Genomic DNA, 16,572 nt, shown 5'->3' with positions numbered 1-16,572 from the left:
CAGAACTTTTTTTACACGCTCATGAGCTTTGGAGTGTCCGTTTCGCAGCATTAGTTCTGTCTCTTATACACATCTAGATGTGTATAAGAGACGAGGACAAGGACGTAAAGTCAAAATCAAAATCTGAATGCGGATCTGAATCTAAGTGTTTCTTCGAAATTCTTTCGGGGTCCCTGCGCCATTAATGAACACAGATCACTTTATTTAATGGGCAAATTTTCCATGTGGACACCAGGATATCTCCGGTTGATTATGGGTCATTTATTTGCTTATGACGTTCTTGAGAATCAATATGTTATCTCATTAAATTTTAACAAGATTCAGCAGCCTCGATCGTTTCTCTAACACCGATGCGACAGCGAATTTACGTGCCATACCCATATTATTACTCTCGTCCGTCCATCAGTAAGATAGAAGAATTAACCCTTTATAGATACTTGCGATTGGGTAGCCATAATAAAACCATCCAGTAGGGAACAAAATCGTTATTCATAATATTGACATGCAAATACGGTATGCGATAAATTATTTCGAATATATAAAAAACTATGCACCGTGCTATAAAAAAAATCTCAAAGAAGCCCATATGAGCAAATTTGACTATATGGTTAGATCAATTGCGGTTTGATTACGAACTGCACCGAACTGTAGATAACACGACATTCTATTCTTCTTCAAACTTTCGTTATTTCCAAGTTAATTTTATTGAGAAATCGCATTAAAGTGCGTCAACCTCAATCTAAATCCAAAATGTCATCCGAACAGCGATTGCAAACTCATTCGATCGCCGGGCGATTTATTCGTGTCTATCGACGTCAGGGATACAAGTGACTACGAACGAGACTTCAGTTTTAAAAAATGCTTTCTGAACTCCTCGGAAAAAATTACTAGCGATTTGAGCCGAAAGCTCGTTTCCCATCACTGTAATTACAGGACAAGAAAAGGAGCATCACAATAAATCTATCGTTGCCATCGCATCTGCATTTACTCATGCAGTCAATCTTGGCGAAATAAATTACACTGAGGTACCTAAAAACACCCTTGTACGACAAACATTCCGGACAACCGATGTCTTTAACAAACAGCCAGGAGACAGGAAAAAATTCCCGAAACATCGACGGCCTCCCTAATAACAACCGAAACCAATTACTAACGCCTACTTACCGAGCTGCCTTCAGCACCCGGCGTTGTCGAGTATAACGATGACCGCGGTCCCTTACCTGCAAAAAATAATGCGAATATCGGTTAATTTTGAAGTAATCTTATGTGTAGTGTGGCAAAAATATTAACAGATAAAGCGAGAACAGTAAAAGCAGTAGGTATGTGGACGAAAGAATGATAAGAGAAATTACAATTAAAAAATAATCAACGATGTATACAATGATGATCTTTATAAAAGCAGAAGAACCCTTAAAATTTTTGATGCCGAAAGGATGCAATATTTACCGTCATAGCGGAAAAAAACTTAAACTTGGCATTGATGTTCTCACATGGAAATATTATCATGCAAAAATTTAATGGCTATGGAGAATTCTAACAGTCACAGCGGAGTTATGACTGTTAAAAAAGTGAATTTTCTTTCATAAATAGTCATTACGAAAAAGATCTGATGTACATCACTTTTGGAACGCAAATAAACGGGTGATGATTTTCGTTTATTATCCGCATAATTCCTAGAAAACGAAAGCCGGAGCCGCCGCATGAATGTCGTTGGCAGGAAGAGTTATGAGCAGCACTAGGAAATGACAGCAGCAGTAATGAGCAGCACTAGAGGAGGTGTAGACAATGACAGCAGCAGTAATGAGCAGCACTAGAGGAGGCGTAGGAAATGACAGCAGCTGTAATGAGCAGCACTAGAGGAGGCGTAGGCAATGACAGCAGCGGTAATGAGCAGAACTATATAGAGGAATTATAGGCAACTGCAGCAAAGGTTATGATGTACAGATAACTGCAGCTACCAGCAGCAATTATACTCCTGTGTTCACGACCTTAGCTGAAGGTTGCCGCCACTCACTTCGCTTGTCGCACTACTTGTTGTAGGTTACATATGCTTTTTTATGTTTCATGTTGTTCGTAAATCAGGTTTTTCCACGCTCGCCAGCCTAGTTCTTCTTAAACTCGTGGACAATTTTTTACCTTATCATTTATTGCGAATGTAAGGTATGAAAATGCTTGCAGAAAGAACGATCACAATATTAGCAACATCCGAGTTGTCAGAAAAACCGCATGATTAAATCAACTATATAGCATTCAGCCGTCAGATTTTGAAAGTATGCAAGTATTTTGAAAGCGCACTTGTTAGATAATTGTGGGCGAGTAATACCGAGCAATACAATTAAGACGTCCGCAGATGATCAAAACAAGTTTAGATTTGGATAATCATTGTAACAGTGATCTTCTTGGTCGATGACCACTTATTAGTTTTGCTTTCAGGATAATCGTTATTTAATTTTTCTCGTTTGTCTTAAGTATGAATCGTATGAAACGTTTTGAATTACCTATAGAGAATCATGTCCCTAATCTCGGGTGTGGTTTAAACCGTGCCTGGGGTTGCCAACGACGCAATTTTTGACAATTTCTGTTTTGAATAAATTTGTGTCGGTAATACATTTGCGTTGAATCACAAGATTAAACCCAGTAAGGCTGGGTAGTTCACCACGTTACATTCGTACCTATTATAGGCACCGTGATATCTATGCAGTGCGACATGGATTAAATACTTGTGTTATGCCAGAAGGTTGGCACGACCACAAAGTTCTGAGGTCTTCATGACCACCGAAGGTCGTACGCTTAATAGGCAGACGAGGGTGAGCTAAGTGAGGCCTCGTATGTCCTTCCATAAGTGGAACGAAATTTACGCCTTCCAGGCATGCAAGGCTCGAGCTCGCTGCACGCGCCGCTATTGGAGGGCCACGACACAGGAGGACTCGGGCTCAACTTCGAATGGTTTTTAAAAATGTTTTTTTCCTGAAAATCACAAATTTTCTTAATACCAAAAATGACTATACTTTGAAGTAAATCAAGATGTCTACAGTTGAAATTTGGACGTTCTTGGTTTCGTTAAACATTGTAGTATTCAAGGAAACTCAATTTTAGTATTCGAGCCTCAAATGAGCATGGAAATAGATTTTGAATTCTGCCTCAAATATTTGTAATGACATTAGTATGTCGTAAGCCTTAGTTTACATACTTACAATGGATAATAGATTCGACCTAGTTGCTAAGATTCGACCTAGTTGCTAAGATTCGACCTAGTTGCTAAGATTCAACCCAGTTGCTAACTAAGATTCGACCTAGTTGCTAAGATTCAACCTAGTTGCTAGGATTCGACCTAGTTGCTAAGATCCGACCTAGTTGCTAACTAAGATTCGACCTAGTTGCTAAGATTCAACCTAGTTGCTAACTAAGATTCAACCTAGTTGCTAAGATTCAACCTACTTGTTAAGATTCGACCTAGTTGCTAAGATCCGACCTAGTTCATGAACTATGAATAAACCGCGAAATTGCTCTCAATAGACGACATTCAGGCCCATTGTGGGGACAGTAACCCTTCATGCCCCCCGCCGTGCCGTGGCCGCGCCGCGCGGTGTCATGCCAAGTGTCGCAGCGGGACGAGTGTCGCGGTTTACCGCAAGTCGCGGGAGGCGCGAGGGAAACCTGAGGTCAGGTTCACGACACGATTACGAAAATTTTAAGGGAGTCGACGTCGTTATTCGTTATCGAATCCTGTAATCCTTGATTTAAATCGCGAGTTAAAGTGTTTTTCTTTCGAATCACAGACAGCGTGATCAAGGCATCGAACATGTTTACTTATGAGAAGTCATTATCTATTCCTGCGATAATGACATCCTAATATCCATTCTATTTTCATAGTTTTAATCAATCTTTGCCTCCAAGTGAACGTCTTGAAAGATTGGGAAACAAGATAGTATGCAATATTACATTTCAATTTGTTAGTGCTTAGTACTTGGGTATTAAATTTGACTGACTTTTCGGGAGTTTCTAAAAATTCTAAAATATGATAGCATCATATTGCTTGTTTTACGTCAAAAAATAACAATCGGACTAATTTTAGTACTTAGTGTACAATTCTTTAAAATCACTAGGGCTATTTTAGAACAAAAAACACATATTGGAATGCTTTGAAAAAATGCGTTCACTACATTCCATTTTAAAATTTTTCACCAGTTTATCCGTATTCATTCAGAGCAGGTTCAGAATTAGATTTCAATCCAGATAAATAAATTTCGTCAAGTATTTAACTTCGCAGGTACTATGAGGCACTGGAAAAAAGTATCAAGAAGTTGATCTCAAGATTTTTTTTATCAGAATATAAAGAACGTAGCAGGCTACCTTGTTTACATTTGAGTCGCAGTTGCAGCGTCGCTCGAGGCAATACGATCGAGGGTCGCGATTTATTTCGGCATCACCGCTCACTTTCTCATTCATGAAAAAAGTTTGAATTTAGATTATATTTTGACCGCAAAACCGTCACGTCGGAATTGCAAATAGCCAAATATTCCGCGTTGACAAAACAGTCTATGTTTTTGAGTGGCTCGGGGTGCAGATTCTCTCGTGTAGGTTGCGTTTAAAATATATTGGAAATATCGTCCCAAAATTGGCGCAAGGTAAACGAAACCATCATTAGAATAAAGAATAGATGCGGCATAAAAGATAGAACTCAATTCGATAGAAATCTTTGACAGGAAATTTATCTCTGGTTGTCGAAAAATTGGTGGCATTTCGCACTAAAACTCTCGATAGTTTTTAGTCGGAAAACGATTAACTGATTGATAAAATTTTTGTGCGATAAGAATAAACTGAGAAAACATGGTAAAGAGGAGTAGAAATCCTTTCAATTTTCCTCTTTATAACTTTTTCTACGTGGTTATAAGAATATGTAGACCGATGTAAACGAAAACAGTAATAAGGAACTGATTGGGAATAGGTAGAACGAAAATATCAATAATGAAAAAAATAGAGAATAGGTAAAACGAAAACACTAAAGTCGCTAAAAAAATGCAAGACGTGATAAGAAGATGAAGTGAACTACAATTATAGCCGGATAAAGTAACAAAAAAATTCGTAACAAAATTTTCAGCCCGCGAATCTTTTCTAACAACCAAGATGCTACATATCACATCAACGCTTACATCACTACCAAGCAAGTGAAAGAGAATGTGAATGCAAATGAGTCAGGCACACGGTCAGTTTATTAGCATAAGGTATTTCAGCACACGTGCCGTTTTTCATCGAAGTTTTTTGCCCTTCAAATTGAAGTGGGATTATAGGTGATGAAACAACAGTGCAAAAAAAGCTCAGGAATTCTGTGTGTGAAATAAGGCAAGAGATTTAACACGTCGATGTCTTAAATGCAAAAACATCAGTTTGAAGTGATTTATTTCTTCTCGATTGAATATAGTAAAGATTCCATAACGGCCCGTCCGAACACATTATTGCGTTAGTTAACAATGTTCCAAGAACGTTTAGATCACTCGAAAAGAATAGTTAGATTCGGTTTCTTGTTTGTCAAGTGGATTCATCTATTCTTTGGTGATGTTATTTTGCATCTTAATCCGGTTTAAATAAATTGTTGCTATCCGATAGCGTTTGAATCACCTTGCTCTGGTCACAACACCCGATCGTAATGACATGAGTCATCACTGTCGCTATCGTGCATTTTACGTCATTTATAGAATTTATAAACATTATTATAGATTGGTGTGGTTCGGCAGATAGCTTTACCACGTTTACCAGTTAATATCACCACCAGTGAGATTAACTAAATTATTATAGATCTATATTTATTGATATTATTAATTATTCATTGAATAATACTGCATATTGGTCCTGTTGCTCTTAGGTGACGCAAGCCTTGGTTTATATTTATTTATATAATTAATTATTCATTGAATAATATTGGTCCTGGTCCTCTTACATTATTATAGATCTATAGTTTTTGCTATTATTAATTATTCATTGAATAATATTGGTCCTGGTCCTCTTTTATTATTATAGATCTTTATTTATTGATATTATTAATTATTCATTGAATAATATTGGTCCTGTTGCTCTTAGGTGACGCAAGCCTTGGCACGAGCGGCTGCTCAGGAGGAGGCGAGCGTGAAGACGCTGTCAGCGACTGCGGCAGCGACCCGTCGTCTCACGACCAGCCCTTGGACGACTCAATGGACGCGCCTTCACAGGACCATCATCACCACGACACCAGCGGTGGTACTGACCACCAGACCAACATCAACAGTCTTCACCACCACCACCATCACTACCAACAACAGCAACACCAGAACCAGCAGAAGGTGCTTGACATGCAACAGCATCTCCATCATCAGAACATGTTATCCCATCACCAGATGGAGGACTCCATGGAGGCGCCCTCTACTCCCACCATGGCGTCTATTACGCAGAATATGAGTGGGGGGCAAACGCCCCCGGTGAGGGTAAAGTCGCCCCGATCCCCGAGGTCTCCCCTTGGAAGTGGAGCTCCGGATTCAACTTCTCCAGGAATTCATCATTTCCCTCAAGTCATGAATTTGGTGAGCGCAATTTAAAAATTTCAAATTATTTTGTGTTGTTGTCAATGTTAACTTATCCGCGGTCGTGGAAGTTAGTAGGACGTTGAGAATGTGGTAAAATCATCGTGATGTATTGTTATAACTTGTATACGTAAAAGGTACAATCCTCAATCAACAAATACAATGTACCAATCATGGTTTCATAATGTATAAACACAAATTTCTACATGTTACATAACCAAACAAAACCCCTGCTTCTAATCGCTAACAAATACTGTACTTTATTTTTCACTCAGGCTTGGGACTTGACCAACAGCATCAAGAGATCCACCACCCCCTCCCCCCCGCCCTCGACCACGCTATCCAACGACCCCCTCATAACCCCGGGGCTTCCGTCCCCCCAAACCCCCGCGAGTGTGAGCACCCCCATCAGCGCCCCCCCGTCGGTGTCCCCCCCGAGTGGCACCCCCACGGGGGCTCATCCTTCGATGCAGGCCGCCCTCGCTGCCATGCAGGCTGGGTCTCTCTCCCTCAGCCAGGTGTGTGTCAAATTATATCTCATAATCAATTAATTTACGTAATAAATTTCCCGTTATTTTATTTCCCACAACGTTTCGTTAAAAGACAATCAATTTAATTTAGTTTAAAAGAAGTCGTTCATTTTTAGGGTGCAAGCGTTTTGTTACAAAAGAGACTATTTAACGTTGGAGGCTAGCAAAACTCTCTTAAAAAGTGGCAAGGAAATCAAAGAAATACACCAGTAACATTAAAAAGTAGCGCGTTTTACATAAAGGGATAAGAAACATCTTAACTTCGATTCAAATGCTGGAAAAGCCTTTTAAAAATCATCACTGAGACGATGTAGTGCATGAAGCCGATGACTCTTTTCATCAATACATCACACCATTCAAGTTTTACCTTCACTTCTACTTCATTAATGCGCGGTATTATCCAAGCCAACGTCTTCATGATAATAACTTGGCTATTCAACATGCACGGGCTGGAAGCCAATGCTAATGAGAGCGCCAGATGCCACACCTGTTCTGGAATGGGCGGTCGGGAGTTGTCGCTTCGGCCCATCCATGCTGTTGTCCAGAGTTCAATCATGCAAATACGCCAGAAAGACGTCGTAACAAGAAGTCTCAACGTCCTCTGGAGTCGTACAAGATGACCATGTGCGTTAGAGAAAAATATCTCGAAGGCCTCACTAATAATTATCTGCGTACACTCGGAAAAACGAATGGGTCATAATGTCCAAATAGTGACACAGTTTCATACACATAGCAGGTGCAAAGAGCAGACGTCCTCTTTGTCGGGCTAAACTGGCCAGGATTACAACAGAAGAGAAAAAAGGGCATCGTTATTTGGACAAGGTTCCAATCATTCCTCTGAGTATACCACCTGCTATGAAAAAGCTACTTTAGTTAGCGACAGATCGAGTTTTGTTCTCTGATTTACATCAAATTTGCCGCTCATTTCTTAACGTAGGATTTATTCGGAATCAAGAGAATTTTGGTACAAACGTTTGCAGCGTAGTTAACAACTTACCAGCACATCACTACTGTTCTGTTTGGCTCACGAATTAAAGATAAATAATGCATACAAAGATATAATTTTTGAAGAGCAATTCTGTCATCACGTTCGTGAAATTGATTTACTCGAGTCCATGACATTCATGTTCACCGGTAAAATAATCCCTCGATCGTGCCCTTTATATTAGTCCAACATAGAGCTTGGGCCGAGATACATGAAAAATCATTCCTTATTTCATGCCTTTGTGAAAGTCCCAACATGGAGCTTGGGCCCAGATCACGATGAAAGGACTTGTACTTTATACCCAAGCGCCATCACTTAATTGCGGACTTAAATGTACGATATTCATATATATTGTGGTTTTCGTGATTGAATAAACAATTATAATATTGAAAAAGTTGTAGTTGAATCGCTGAACATGTATCTTCAGCTCTGAAGTAATTGGAAACTCATTGCTGGTTTAATTTTCATTCTACAAAATTAAATTCTACAAAGGCAATACGCAAATGTCAAGACAAGCGCAATCATTAATAATTTTAGGAACCATTCAAACTTTCTCACAAGTCAATCTCACAAATGTTTTGATCCAAGAAATTGCTTGAATATTAATAGTCGCTTTAGAATTTCATAAGTAAATTAATCATTGAATAATCAGGCTGAATAAAGTGAGATTAACTAAATTAACTAACTAGCACATTATGGCTGACAGTCATTTGGAACCTTAGATCGATCTTGTTTCAACATTTCAATGTTCATTCGATTTAAATCAAGGCATTCGAACTCAATAATCAAGAAATTGAATCAGTTTTCTGACCTAGGTTTTCGATACGAAATCCAGCGAAAATAATTTTTTATAGTTCCATCGCGACGTTCGTTGACAATGATTAGGGGACAAGAGTGTCCCCTAATCTGAGACTATATGATTCTAATGGTTCAGAAGGTTTGTGATACGATTTCTAGCCCAAAAATTTTTCAGTTTTCACAATGATGTTCATTTCAATTCATCAAAATGTTCTCTGTTGCGTACAAACGTCTTAGGTTGCTACAGTCAATAGTTTAAGTATAATTTAATATGGAAATTATGTTCACGGAGAGTGGCATACAGCGGTAGAGGGTAAAGAGAGTTCTATTATAATCCGGGACGATTTAATTCCATTGCAGCTCATGGCTCGTGATGCGAATTCCGGCACAATTCACCTTCCATGTATTTATCATGACGTTCGTTTTGAATCCATTAACAATGTCCTCTAATGTGAGACCATTTAATTACATTGCAGCTGATGGCTCTGAACTCGAGCAACCCTCAAATGATGCTGCAAAACCAACTGGCCGCAGCAGCCGTGGCTGCCGCCCAGCAAACTCCACCTGTCACGTCGCCCATCGCAGGGCTGGGGTCAATGAGTCCGCAAGAACTTCAGGTACATAGTAAACGATCGTAAAAAAACATTGTTTCTTTATTGCTAAGTTCAGAAGTTATTATTTTGAGTACTCATGAATGTATCGAAAGTAAAATTGTCTTATGACATCAATGAAAGGCTGACTTCAATATTCAATCATTTTATTTTGCTTTCAAAAATTTCAGAACCTGCAGCAAACACTACAGCGGCAACAACAACAACAACTCCAGCAGCAACTTCAGCAATTCATGCTTTTGTCTCAGACTGGACCAGCGTCGCAACTTCCTCCTCAAGCACAACTTTTCCTTCAAAATCAGGTAAATAACTTGCATTAAAATTTTTTTAGCTCAAATACGCTGATCCATCAACTCACACACTTTGAAAAAATGCGGAGTCTTTAATTACCTTCATAAATCTGAAAAATTTCTAAGTTTATATTTTTTGTTACCTTTTCATGGTTCATGAGTTCAGTTACTTAATCACTTCTCCGTTGCCCTCTCGTCTTCCAATTAATTATTCAACCTTTAATTTAACTCGTATATTTCCGAAGGATTCAAGTCTTTCGCTAAATTTATAAATGTAAAGGAATTTCAAATTCATGCTTTTTAAAACATTTTCACGACGTTAACGAGCGAGTTAACGAGTTAATTTATTTATTTTCTCTGTTACCCCCTCTCGTTTGCAGCAAATGCAATACCTGCAATCGATGCTGCAGCGTGGAATGATGGGTGCTCCAGGAATGTGTGATCTGGGCGCTCGGCTTCAACGTCCACCGACTCAGGAAAGCCAAATGCCACCTCGCAGTATGCACCACGATGTTGCCCATCAAATCCAACAGCACTTGCAAAAGGCACAGCAGCAACAACATCAACAATCCCAGTCCCAGTCTGTGAACTCGCTTCTGCGCGATCCTCGTGAATCTCCTCTGCGTCCACCTCTTCAGGAGTCACCTCATCTGCGCACGTCACCTTTGGGCCATCACGCCATGCACACAACACCTGTGAGTCACATGGCTCCTCCACTCCTTCGTCCTATGGCACCTTCTTCACCCTCAACCAGGCCGTGGGATCCGATTCCAGAAGAAACAACAGATTTGGAAGAACTCGAGCAGTTCGCCAAGACTTTCAAACAGAGACGCATTAAGCTTGGATTCACTCAAGGAGACGTGGGTCTCGCCATGGGAAAGTTATACGGAAACGATTTTTCGCAAACTACCATAAGTCGATTTGAGGCTCTAAATCTTTCTTTTAAAAACATGTGCAAGCTGAAACCGTTGCTGCAGAAGTGGTTGAAAGATGCCGATAAAAGCGTCAGTGACCCGGCACTGCTCAGCAATCCTCTAACCTCTCCTGATGCTCTTGGACGTCGGCGAAAGAAGCGAACTTCGATCGAAACTAGTGTGCGAGTTGCACTCGAACGAGCATTCCTTCAAAATCCAAAACCAAATTCGGAAGAGATCTGTATGCTTTCAAATTCACTGTCAATGGAAAAAGAAGTTGTCAGAGTTTGGTTTTGCAACAGGTGAGATGCAAAAAATTGACCATATATAATGGGATACTTGAAATAAATGAATACTGCTACATATGACTATATAATTGATCTAATAATGGATATATGGCTCCCATTCTCTACTACATTCTTAGCACGTTCTCTTTCTCACCCTAGATATCTTTTCTCAGACGCCAAAAGGAAAAGCGAATCCACCCGTCGAACACTGGGATGGCGAGTCCGCCACCTTTCAGCATGGCGGGAGGGGGCGGGGGCTTATTTTCCTCCAGTTTGAATTTGCCCATCTCTTCTTCCCTGACCTTAACAAGTTTGGGTCCGTCAATGTCTCCTGGCATTCCAGTCTCCTCGCCGCTTTCATTTGTTTCCCATCATAGCTTTGTTCCTCCGTCGCCAGTAGAATCTTCGATCGCTAAAGTGGAATAGTAGTCAGACGCGGCTATTGGAGGCCAAATAATATGCGATCATCGAGCGAGATTACCTACCAAAATTCAGCCGGCTGCTTCTTGTGCAATGTTTTCCAAAACCGTCGGCGGGCATTTGTCTTGGCTTCGGCAGTCGGGTGCTGCATGAGATGCTAATCATCACGACTCAACCGAAACATGACCCTAATCGCCTCAACCGTCAAGTGACTCTTATCTGGCCTTTGGAAAAAGTTGAACACTTCGATGATAGCTACATTTCGTCTCCAAGCCGCTCTGTAGTTGACGTGTTACTCTAATGAATAAATGTGTTTCGGCCGAGCCAGTGTCCTGAGGCCAATCGTTTCGTGTTGTGGCTAGTGTTTTTATGTACAGCTTAGTTGTATACAATGATAAGGCAGTGACCTAGAGTTATAAATCATAGTGAACGTGAACGCCATTGTGGACATCATATCAGTGAGATAAGTGCCGATTGAGGAACAAGCTTGTGAACACCGTCCCAAGACAGAGGGTTTTGAATTAATTTCTATTTGCGTCCCGTGTATACGCCGAAGAAAATAATTGTTGCGAGAGTGAAATATTATTAACAACTTTCCTCAAATACTTGAACCCTTACAGTGAAATGCATAAGCTTGTGTCTTACTTGGTATTTTCTCACACATAGTGTCACAAGCATCCAATATTTTGCTATTGAAAATCTCGATCTTCTTCCGTTGTGAAACGCTAATGAAATGCAATTGAAAATACTAAAACACTCTGAGTTACTAAAAATTAACGATACTACGCAAGACTTTTTAATATCCCCACAGTATATTGTTTGTAAACTGACGAGTTGTGAAGTAAATGGAATTTTTTTAGCATAATCTGCAGTTCTCGCAGCGTAAATCCGATCAAATTGTTCAAGGAAGCAATTTTTAAAATTATTTTTAATTGAAATAAATTACGTTAGGAGGCGTTGACCATACCTACTATACCGTGTAAATTATTACTAGTATTGTAAGCTATCGCTAGTTTTCCAGAGTGTCCTCTGTAATTTCTAAATAAGACTACGGCTACCTCCCTTTGCATGTTCGAACTCTGCCACCGCATGCAAGTAGGAAGGCGAGCGAGGAGACTGCCAGGCTGTACAGACTGATCCCATCGGACATATCTTTTGTGCATTTGAACTTTTTCGTATTACAAGAGCTCTATACGCTCTTCAGCAATGACAAAGATAGTGTATAGCAACTTATGAACTTCTGTTACAAAGGTCAGGGATGTTTTTGTTTTGTTTTTGCATGAAACTTTGAGATTTTGATGATAATCATGTTGAATTCATCCTCGTAGCAAACTCATGAGCTTTATTTCATCGTTGTTTGTCGTAGCGAGTGTCGATCCTAAAATTAGTCTTTGAGCTAATGGTCAGTGTGTCAGCTTATTATTGGAATTTCGGTTCTCGTTATTGTTATCTCATTTGTGAGAATGCAAGTATGACCCCGATTACTCCAAGCCTAATTTTTTGAAATTATTCAAAGTTAAACATTTCGAGACTTGTTCACTTGATTAGATGTCATTCTTTGTTTCATGGGAAGTTTTAATGTTTAATCTATTACGTTTGCATTCTATAACAATAATGTACATTTTATTGACAGAACAACTGTACCTCCAGATTAGTACAACCCTTAGGACTTCCCGCATGGTTTCGTCAGTTTCATCTTGTATTGCAACACAGGATAGATCGAAGACGCTCAATTTAATTAAATTTAACGACTAATTTGTTGATAATTTATACAATGCAAGTAGTAGGTTCTTGAAAAAAATTGCAGCTCATCTGTTTGATTTTGGCCCTAATTTAATCTCGCGTCGCCGTTCCAAAATACGTAACTCTTCATCACACGAGTATATTTACCTAAGAGTTCGTCTCTACAGTCTTACAGGGTGAGTTCAACTTAGCGCATGCACATACAAAACCATTATTCCAAGAGGCAGATGCTTCCTTTCCTACCAAACGCGTACTTAAAACTTATGAAGTTTTCAAAATGTTATGCAGATATTAATCAAGTCATGTTTTATTCCAGACTATTAGAAGAAATGAATATCAGTTCAACTTGGAAATAAGCAGGATTTCTTTATCGCCACTTGCGTTGATGTTATTTTATAAATTGGCAGAAAACATACGATGGCAGTGTGAACTCAAGGCGTTGTTCGAACCCATCGAAATTCTTCGTCGCTTGCTTGCATGTTAATTCCATAAAAAATTTATATAACTTGAGATCCTCTAAAAATTATTACAAGTTTGAAGTGTCAGCAGGGGTATCGGATTGGCGAAACGACTTTCATTGATTGTAAATGGGCATCGACAATTAGACTTCAATGGAAGTTGATCAGAGAAATATATTTACTTTATGCATATTTGAAAAGGGAAGTTACTTGGAATCGTTTTTGTTTTTCACTTGAATTTACCTCCTAAGGATCAGTATTTTGTGCGTTTGAAGCTCAAATAACCAACTCAATGGGCTCATTTTTATGACCCATGTGCACTCGACCAAAATTTCAGTTAACAAATATCGCTCTCGATTCTTTTCTGAAGAAAAGAACTCTGAGATTCATATCAATTTCATTTATTTAAATTCATATATCGTAGATGCCTTTTAAATTGTGTCAGTATGTAAATGGTCCATATGAAACAAAGTTGGATATTTAACAAAATAATTTTCCACGAGTTAAACATATGAAGAAAAACTGGGAAATTCAATGTGTTCAGGGCATTTGAATAAACAGATGAGTTTTTCAAGTGTATCCTCGACTAGGCGACAATTCTGAACTTGCTTTTGACGTCGAATTCAATTCGGAGAAAGTAATTTTTACGATCAAATTAGTGAAAAACTGTATGCAAGCGGTAACACTTCACTCGCCTCATTTCAGTAATAGATCTCAAATATTTCCTCATTTTCAGCCGGGAATATGGCCCTCAACTGTCCATTTGTTGTATCAATTTCAATTCGAGAAGTTCTCACCCTCATTTTATATTTATCTTATGTATGACAGCTTGGAAAGCAAGTAAACATAAAATTCGGAACAATGCCTTTCTCTTCCTTATACTCAGCATAAAATTTTTTTGTAACCGACAAAACGGAGGTTCCTAAAGGTGGTGTTGCCGTGTTGGTTTATAGAAAATTAGTGCATGGTAGCCCACAATGACAAAAAAATACTCGAGCTTCGTTTTTTACGCGTAGTGGAACTTAACCTACGAGTTCTGAACAAGTCGGCAACCCTCTTCAGATGATGGACTTGTTGCATAATATGAAGAATTATACGTGATTATCATGTAATTCGCTGCTGGCAACTTTCCACAAATCACTACTAACGTAAACTGCTCATCTACGAACTTGAACTATCGATGAAGAATTGAAGAGTCAGATTGCAATTCCGCTCTGGCAATTCATAAGTTCGATGACTAGGAGCATCGATCATTACATTTAAAATATAATGCCAATCTAATCGGTCTAATATTTTATCACAACCCCATGTACAACGATAAAGAGAGTATACATGCCATAGAACATGTGAAATATTCATCGACCATTTAGCCCCAGCACCAACAGAATTAGTCCCCAAACACCTGACTTGAACCAACAGGCAATATTGTACCAGTGTCAAAAATAAAATAATAACAATAATAATAATAAATAACGAGAAACGTGGTATGAAGTTACTCTCTACCCTTCGATCTCCTTCGCTATAAGCGCATCTAATTAATGGTAAAAATCTCGGATATAGTGCGCCTTAATTCAGCGGAGTCGGAATTATACATTGAGACACAGTTATCAAATCAGTGTATCGATTAGCGTAAATGATACCACAATCAAGTTGGGAAGAAATTTACCGTATCGCGATAGTTAAAGAAAGAGCTTCAAATATTGAGCAATCAAAAAATTGGAGCTCTACTCCAAATTAAAAAATTTTAATTCAACTACCAGTTCATGATCAACAGATTGGATATAAGTATTAAAATCACTTGTTTGCTTGAATCGCAAGTTAACCAGGAATTTAAAAGCAAAGAAAATACCACAAAAATTCACCATATCTTTATAAGAGAAAACGTTTCGGAGTCCAGCTCCATCGTCAGTTCAAACCACAAAAATTCTGTTCAGAAAAAGTTCAGTCCTAGAAACACAAATAAATCAATTAGTAAAGTAAATGCACTAAAAATAAATAGATAAGACATGAAAATAATGCTAGTAAACGTAAACGGCCTATCTATTTACTATTTCAAGAGGAAAGGAGCTAAAAGCGGCATTCAGACTAGGCTTCTGTTTGAATATATACAGGGATTCTAAAATTCGTAGATCACTAACACCGGATGCGGAAGCTAGAATTTTGAAATCACTATCAGATACAGAGGTGTTGCTTTAGTGCATTTACTTTACTAATTGATTTATTTGTGTTTCTAGGACTGAACTTTTTCTGAACAGAATTTTGTGGTTTGAACTGACGATGGAGCTGGACTCCGAAACGTTTTCTCTTATAAAGATATGGTGAATTTTTGTGGTATTTTCTTTGCTTTTAAATTCCTGATGATCAACAGACATGTGCTACCATCCTCTGAAACTCGTGCAATAGTCGCGCTTCTTGTTGTATCCGAGCAAGATTCGCGGCAACTATAATTCCCTTTACTCCACGTTCAATTCAATCCCAAACGGAACCTAAGAAGAACGCCATATCAATGATAAATGGAAAAATAAAGAGACAGTGAATTAATTGATATATTATTTATGTAAGGTCTTTGGAAGAACAAGCGAGCATGGTAACTCCTACTAACACGTATTGATAAATCTCATAGATGCATCATCACAAAACAATCAGGAAGAGAACGTTATAGTGTAAAAATAATAGTACCAATATAACTTTAGAAACTGTCCAAAATTATCAAAAATTGCGGAACAGAAGTCGCGGGTAAAATTATTTGTAAGATTCATATGATTACAATTTTAAGCCTAATTTCCCTTCAGGAAATTACGATTTAATGATGCATATTTGGCAATAATAACTATAGCACTGCAAACCCATGTCCAAGGCATTGGTCACAAAATCTCGTTGAGTCAAGAAAACGAATCACGAAGAAAATTTACTAAATGTTTCTTCAAATAATAAATCGTGAACCCAACAGAATATGATCATCCTCAGGTATTAAAGGGATAT

The 16,572-nt window shown here is 38.7% G+C and overlaps 1 protein-coding gene across 2 annotated transcripts in view; it reads left to right on the top strand.

Annotated features, from left to right (window-relative positions):
* Nucleotides 1-13,820, top strand: part of LOC108670836 (POU domain protein 2) — a 56,879-nt gene extending 43,059 nt beyond the window's left edge. The window contains exons 3-8 of one of the 2 annotated variants that reach the window (XM_018158327.2): nt 6,079-6,554; nt 6,830-7,072; nt 9,344-9,484; nt 9,649-9,780; nt 10,149-10,984; nt 11,143-13,820. In XM_018158327.2, the coding sequence (XP_018013816.1) occupies nt 6,079-6,554; nt 6,830-7,072; nt 9,344-9,484; nt 9,649-9,780; nt 10,149-10,984; nt 11,143-11,395 (2,081 nt within the window). In that variant the 3' untranslated portion in view covers nt 11,396-13,820. Of the gene's footprint in view, nt 1-6,078; nt 6,555-6,829; nt 7,073-9,343; nt 9,485-9,648; nt 9,781-10,148; nt 10,985-11,128 lie in introns of both variants that reach the window. The other variant, XM_047882428.1, reaches the window with a different exon arrangement.
* The last annotated feature ends 2,752 nt before the right edge of the window (nt 13,821-16,572 follow it).

This window comes from Hyalella azteca, unplaced genomic scaffold (assembly GCF_000764305.2).
Source record: "Hyalella azteca isolate HAZT.00-mixed unplaced genomic scaffold, Hazt_2.0.2 contig10442, whole genome shotgun sequence".
In the NCBI taxonomy this organism is placed as follows: Eukaryota; Metazoa; Arthropoda; class Malacostraca; order Amphipoda; family Hyalellidae; genus Hyalella; species Hyalella azteca.
Note: the sequence above shows the minus strand (reverse complement) of the source record. Positions and strands in the feature narration are given on the sequence as shown.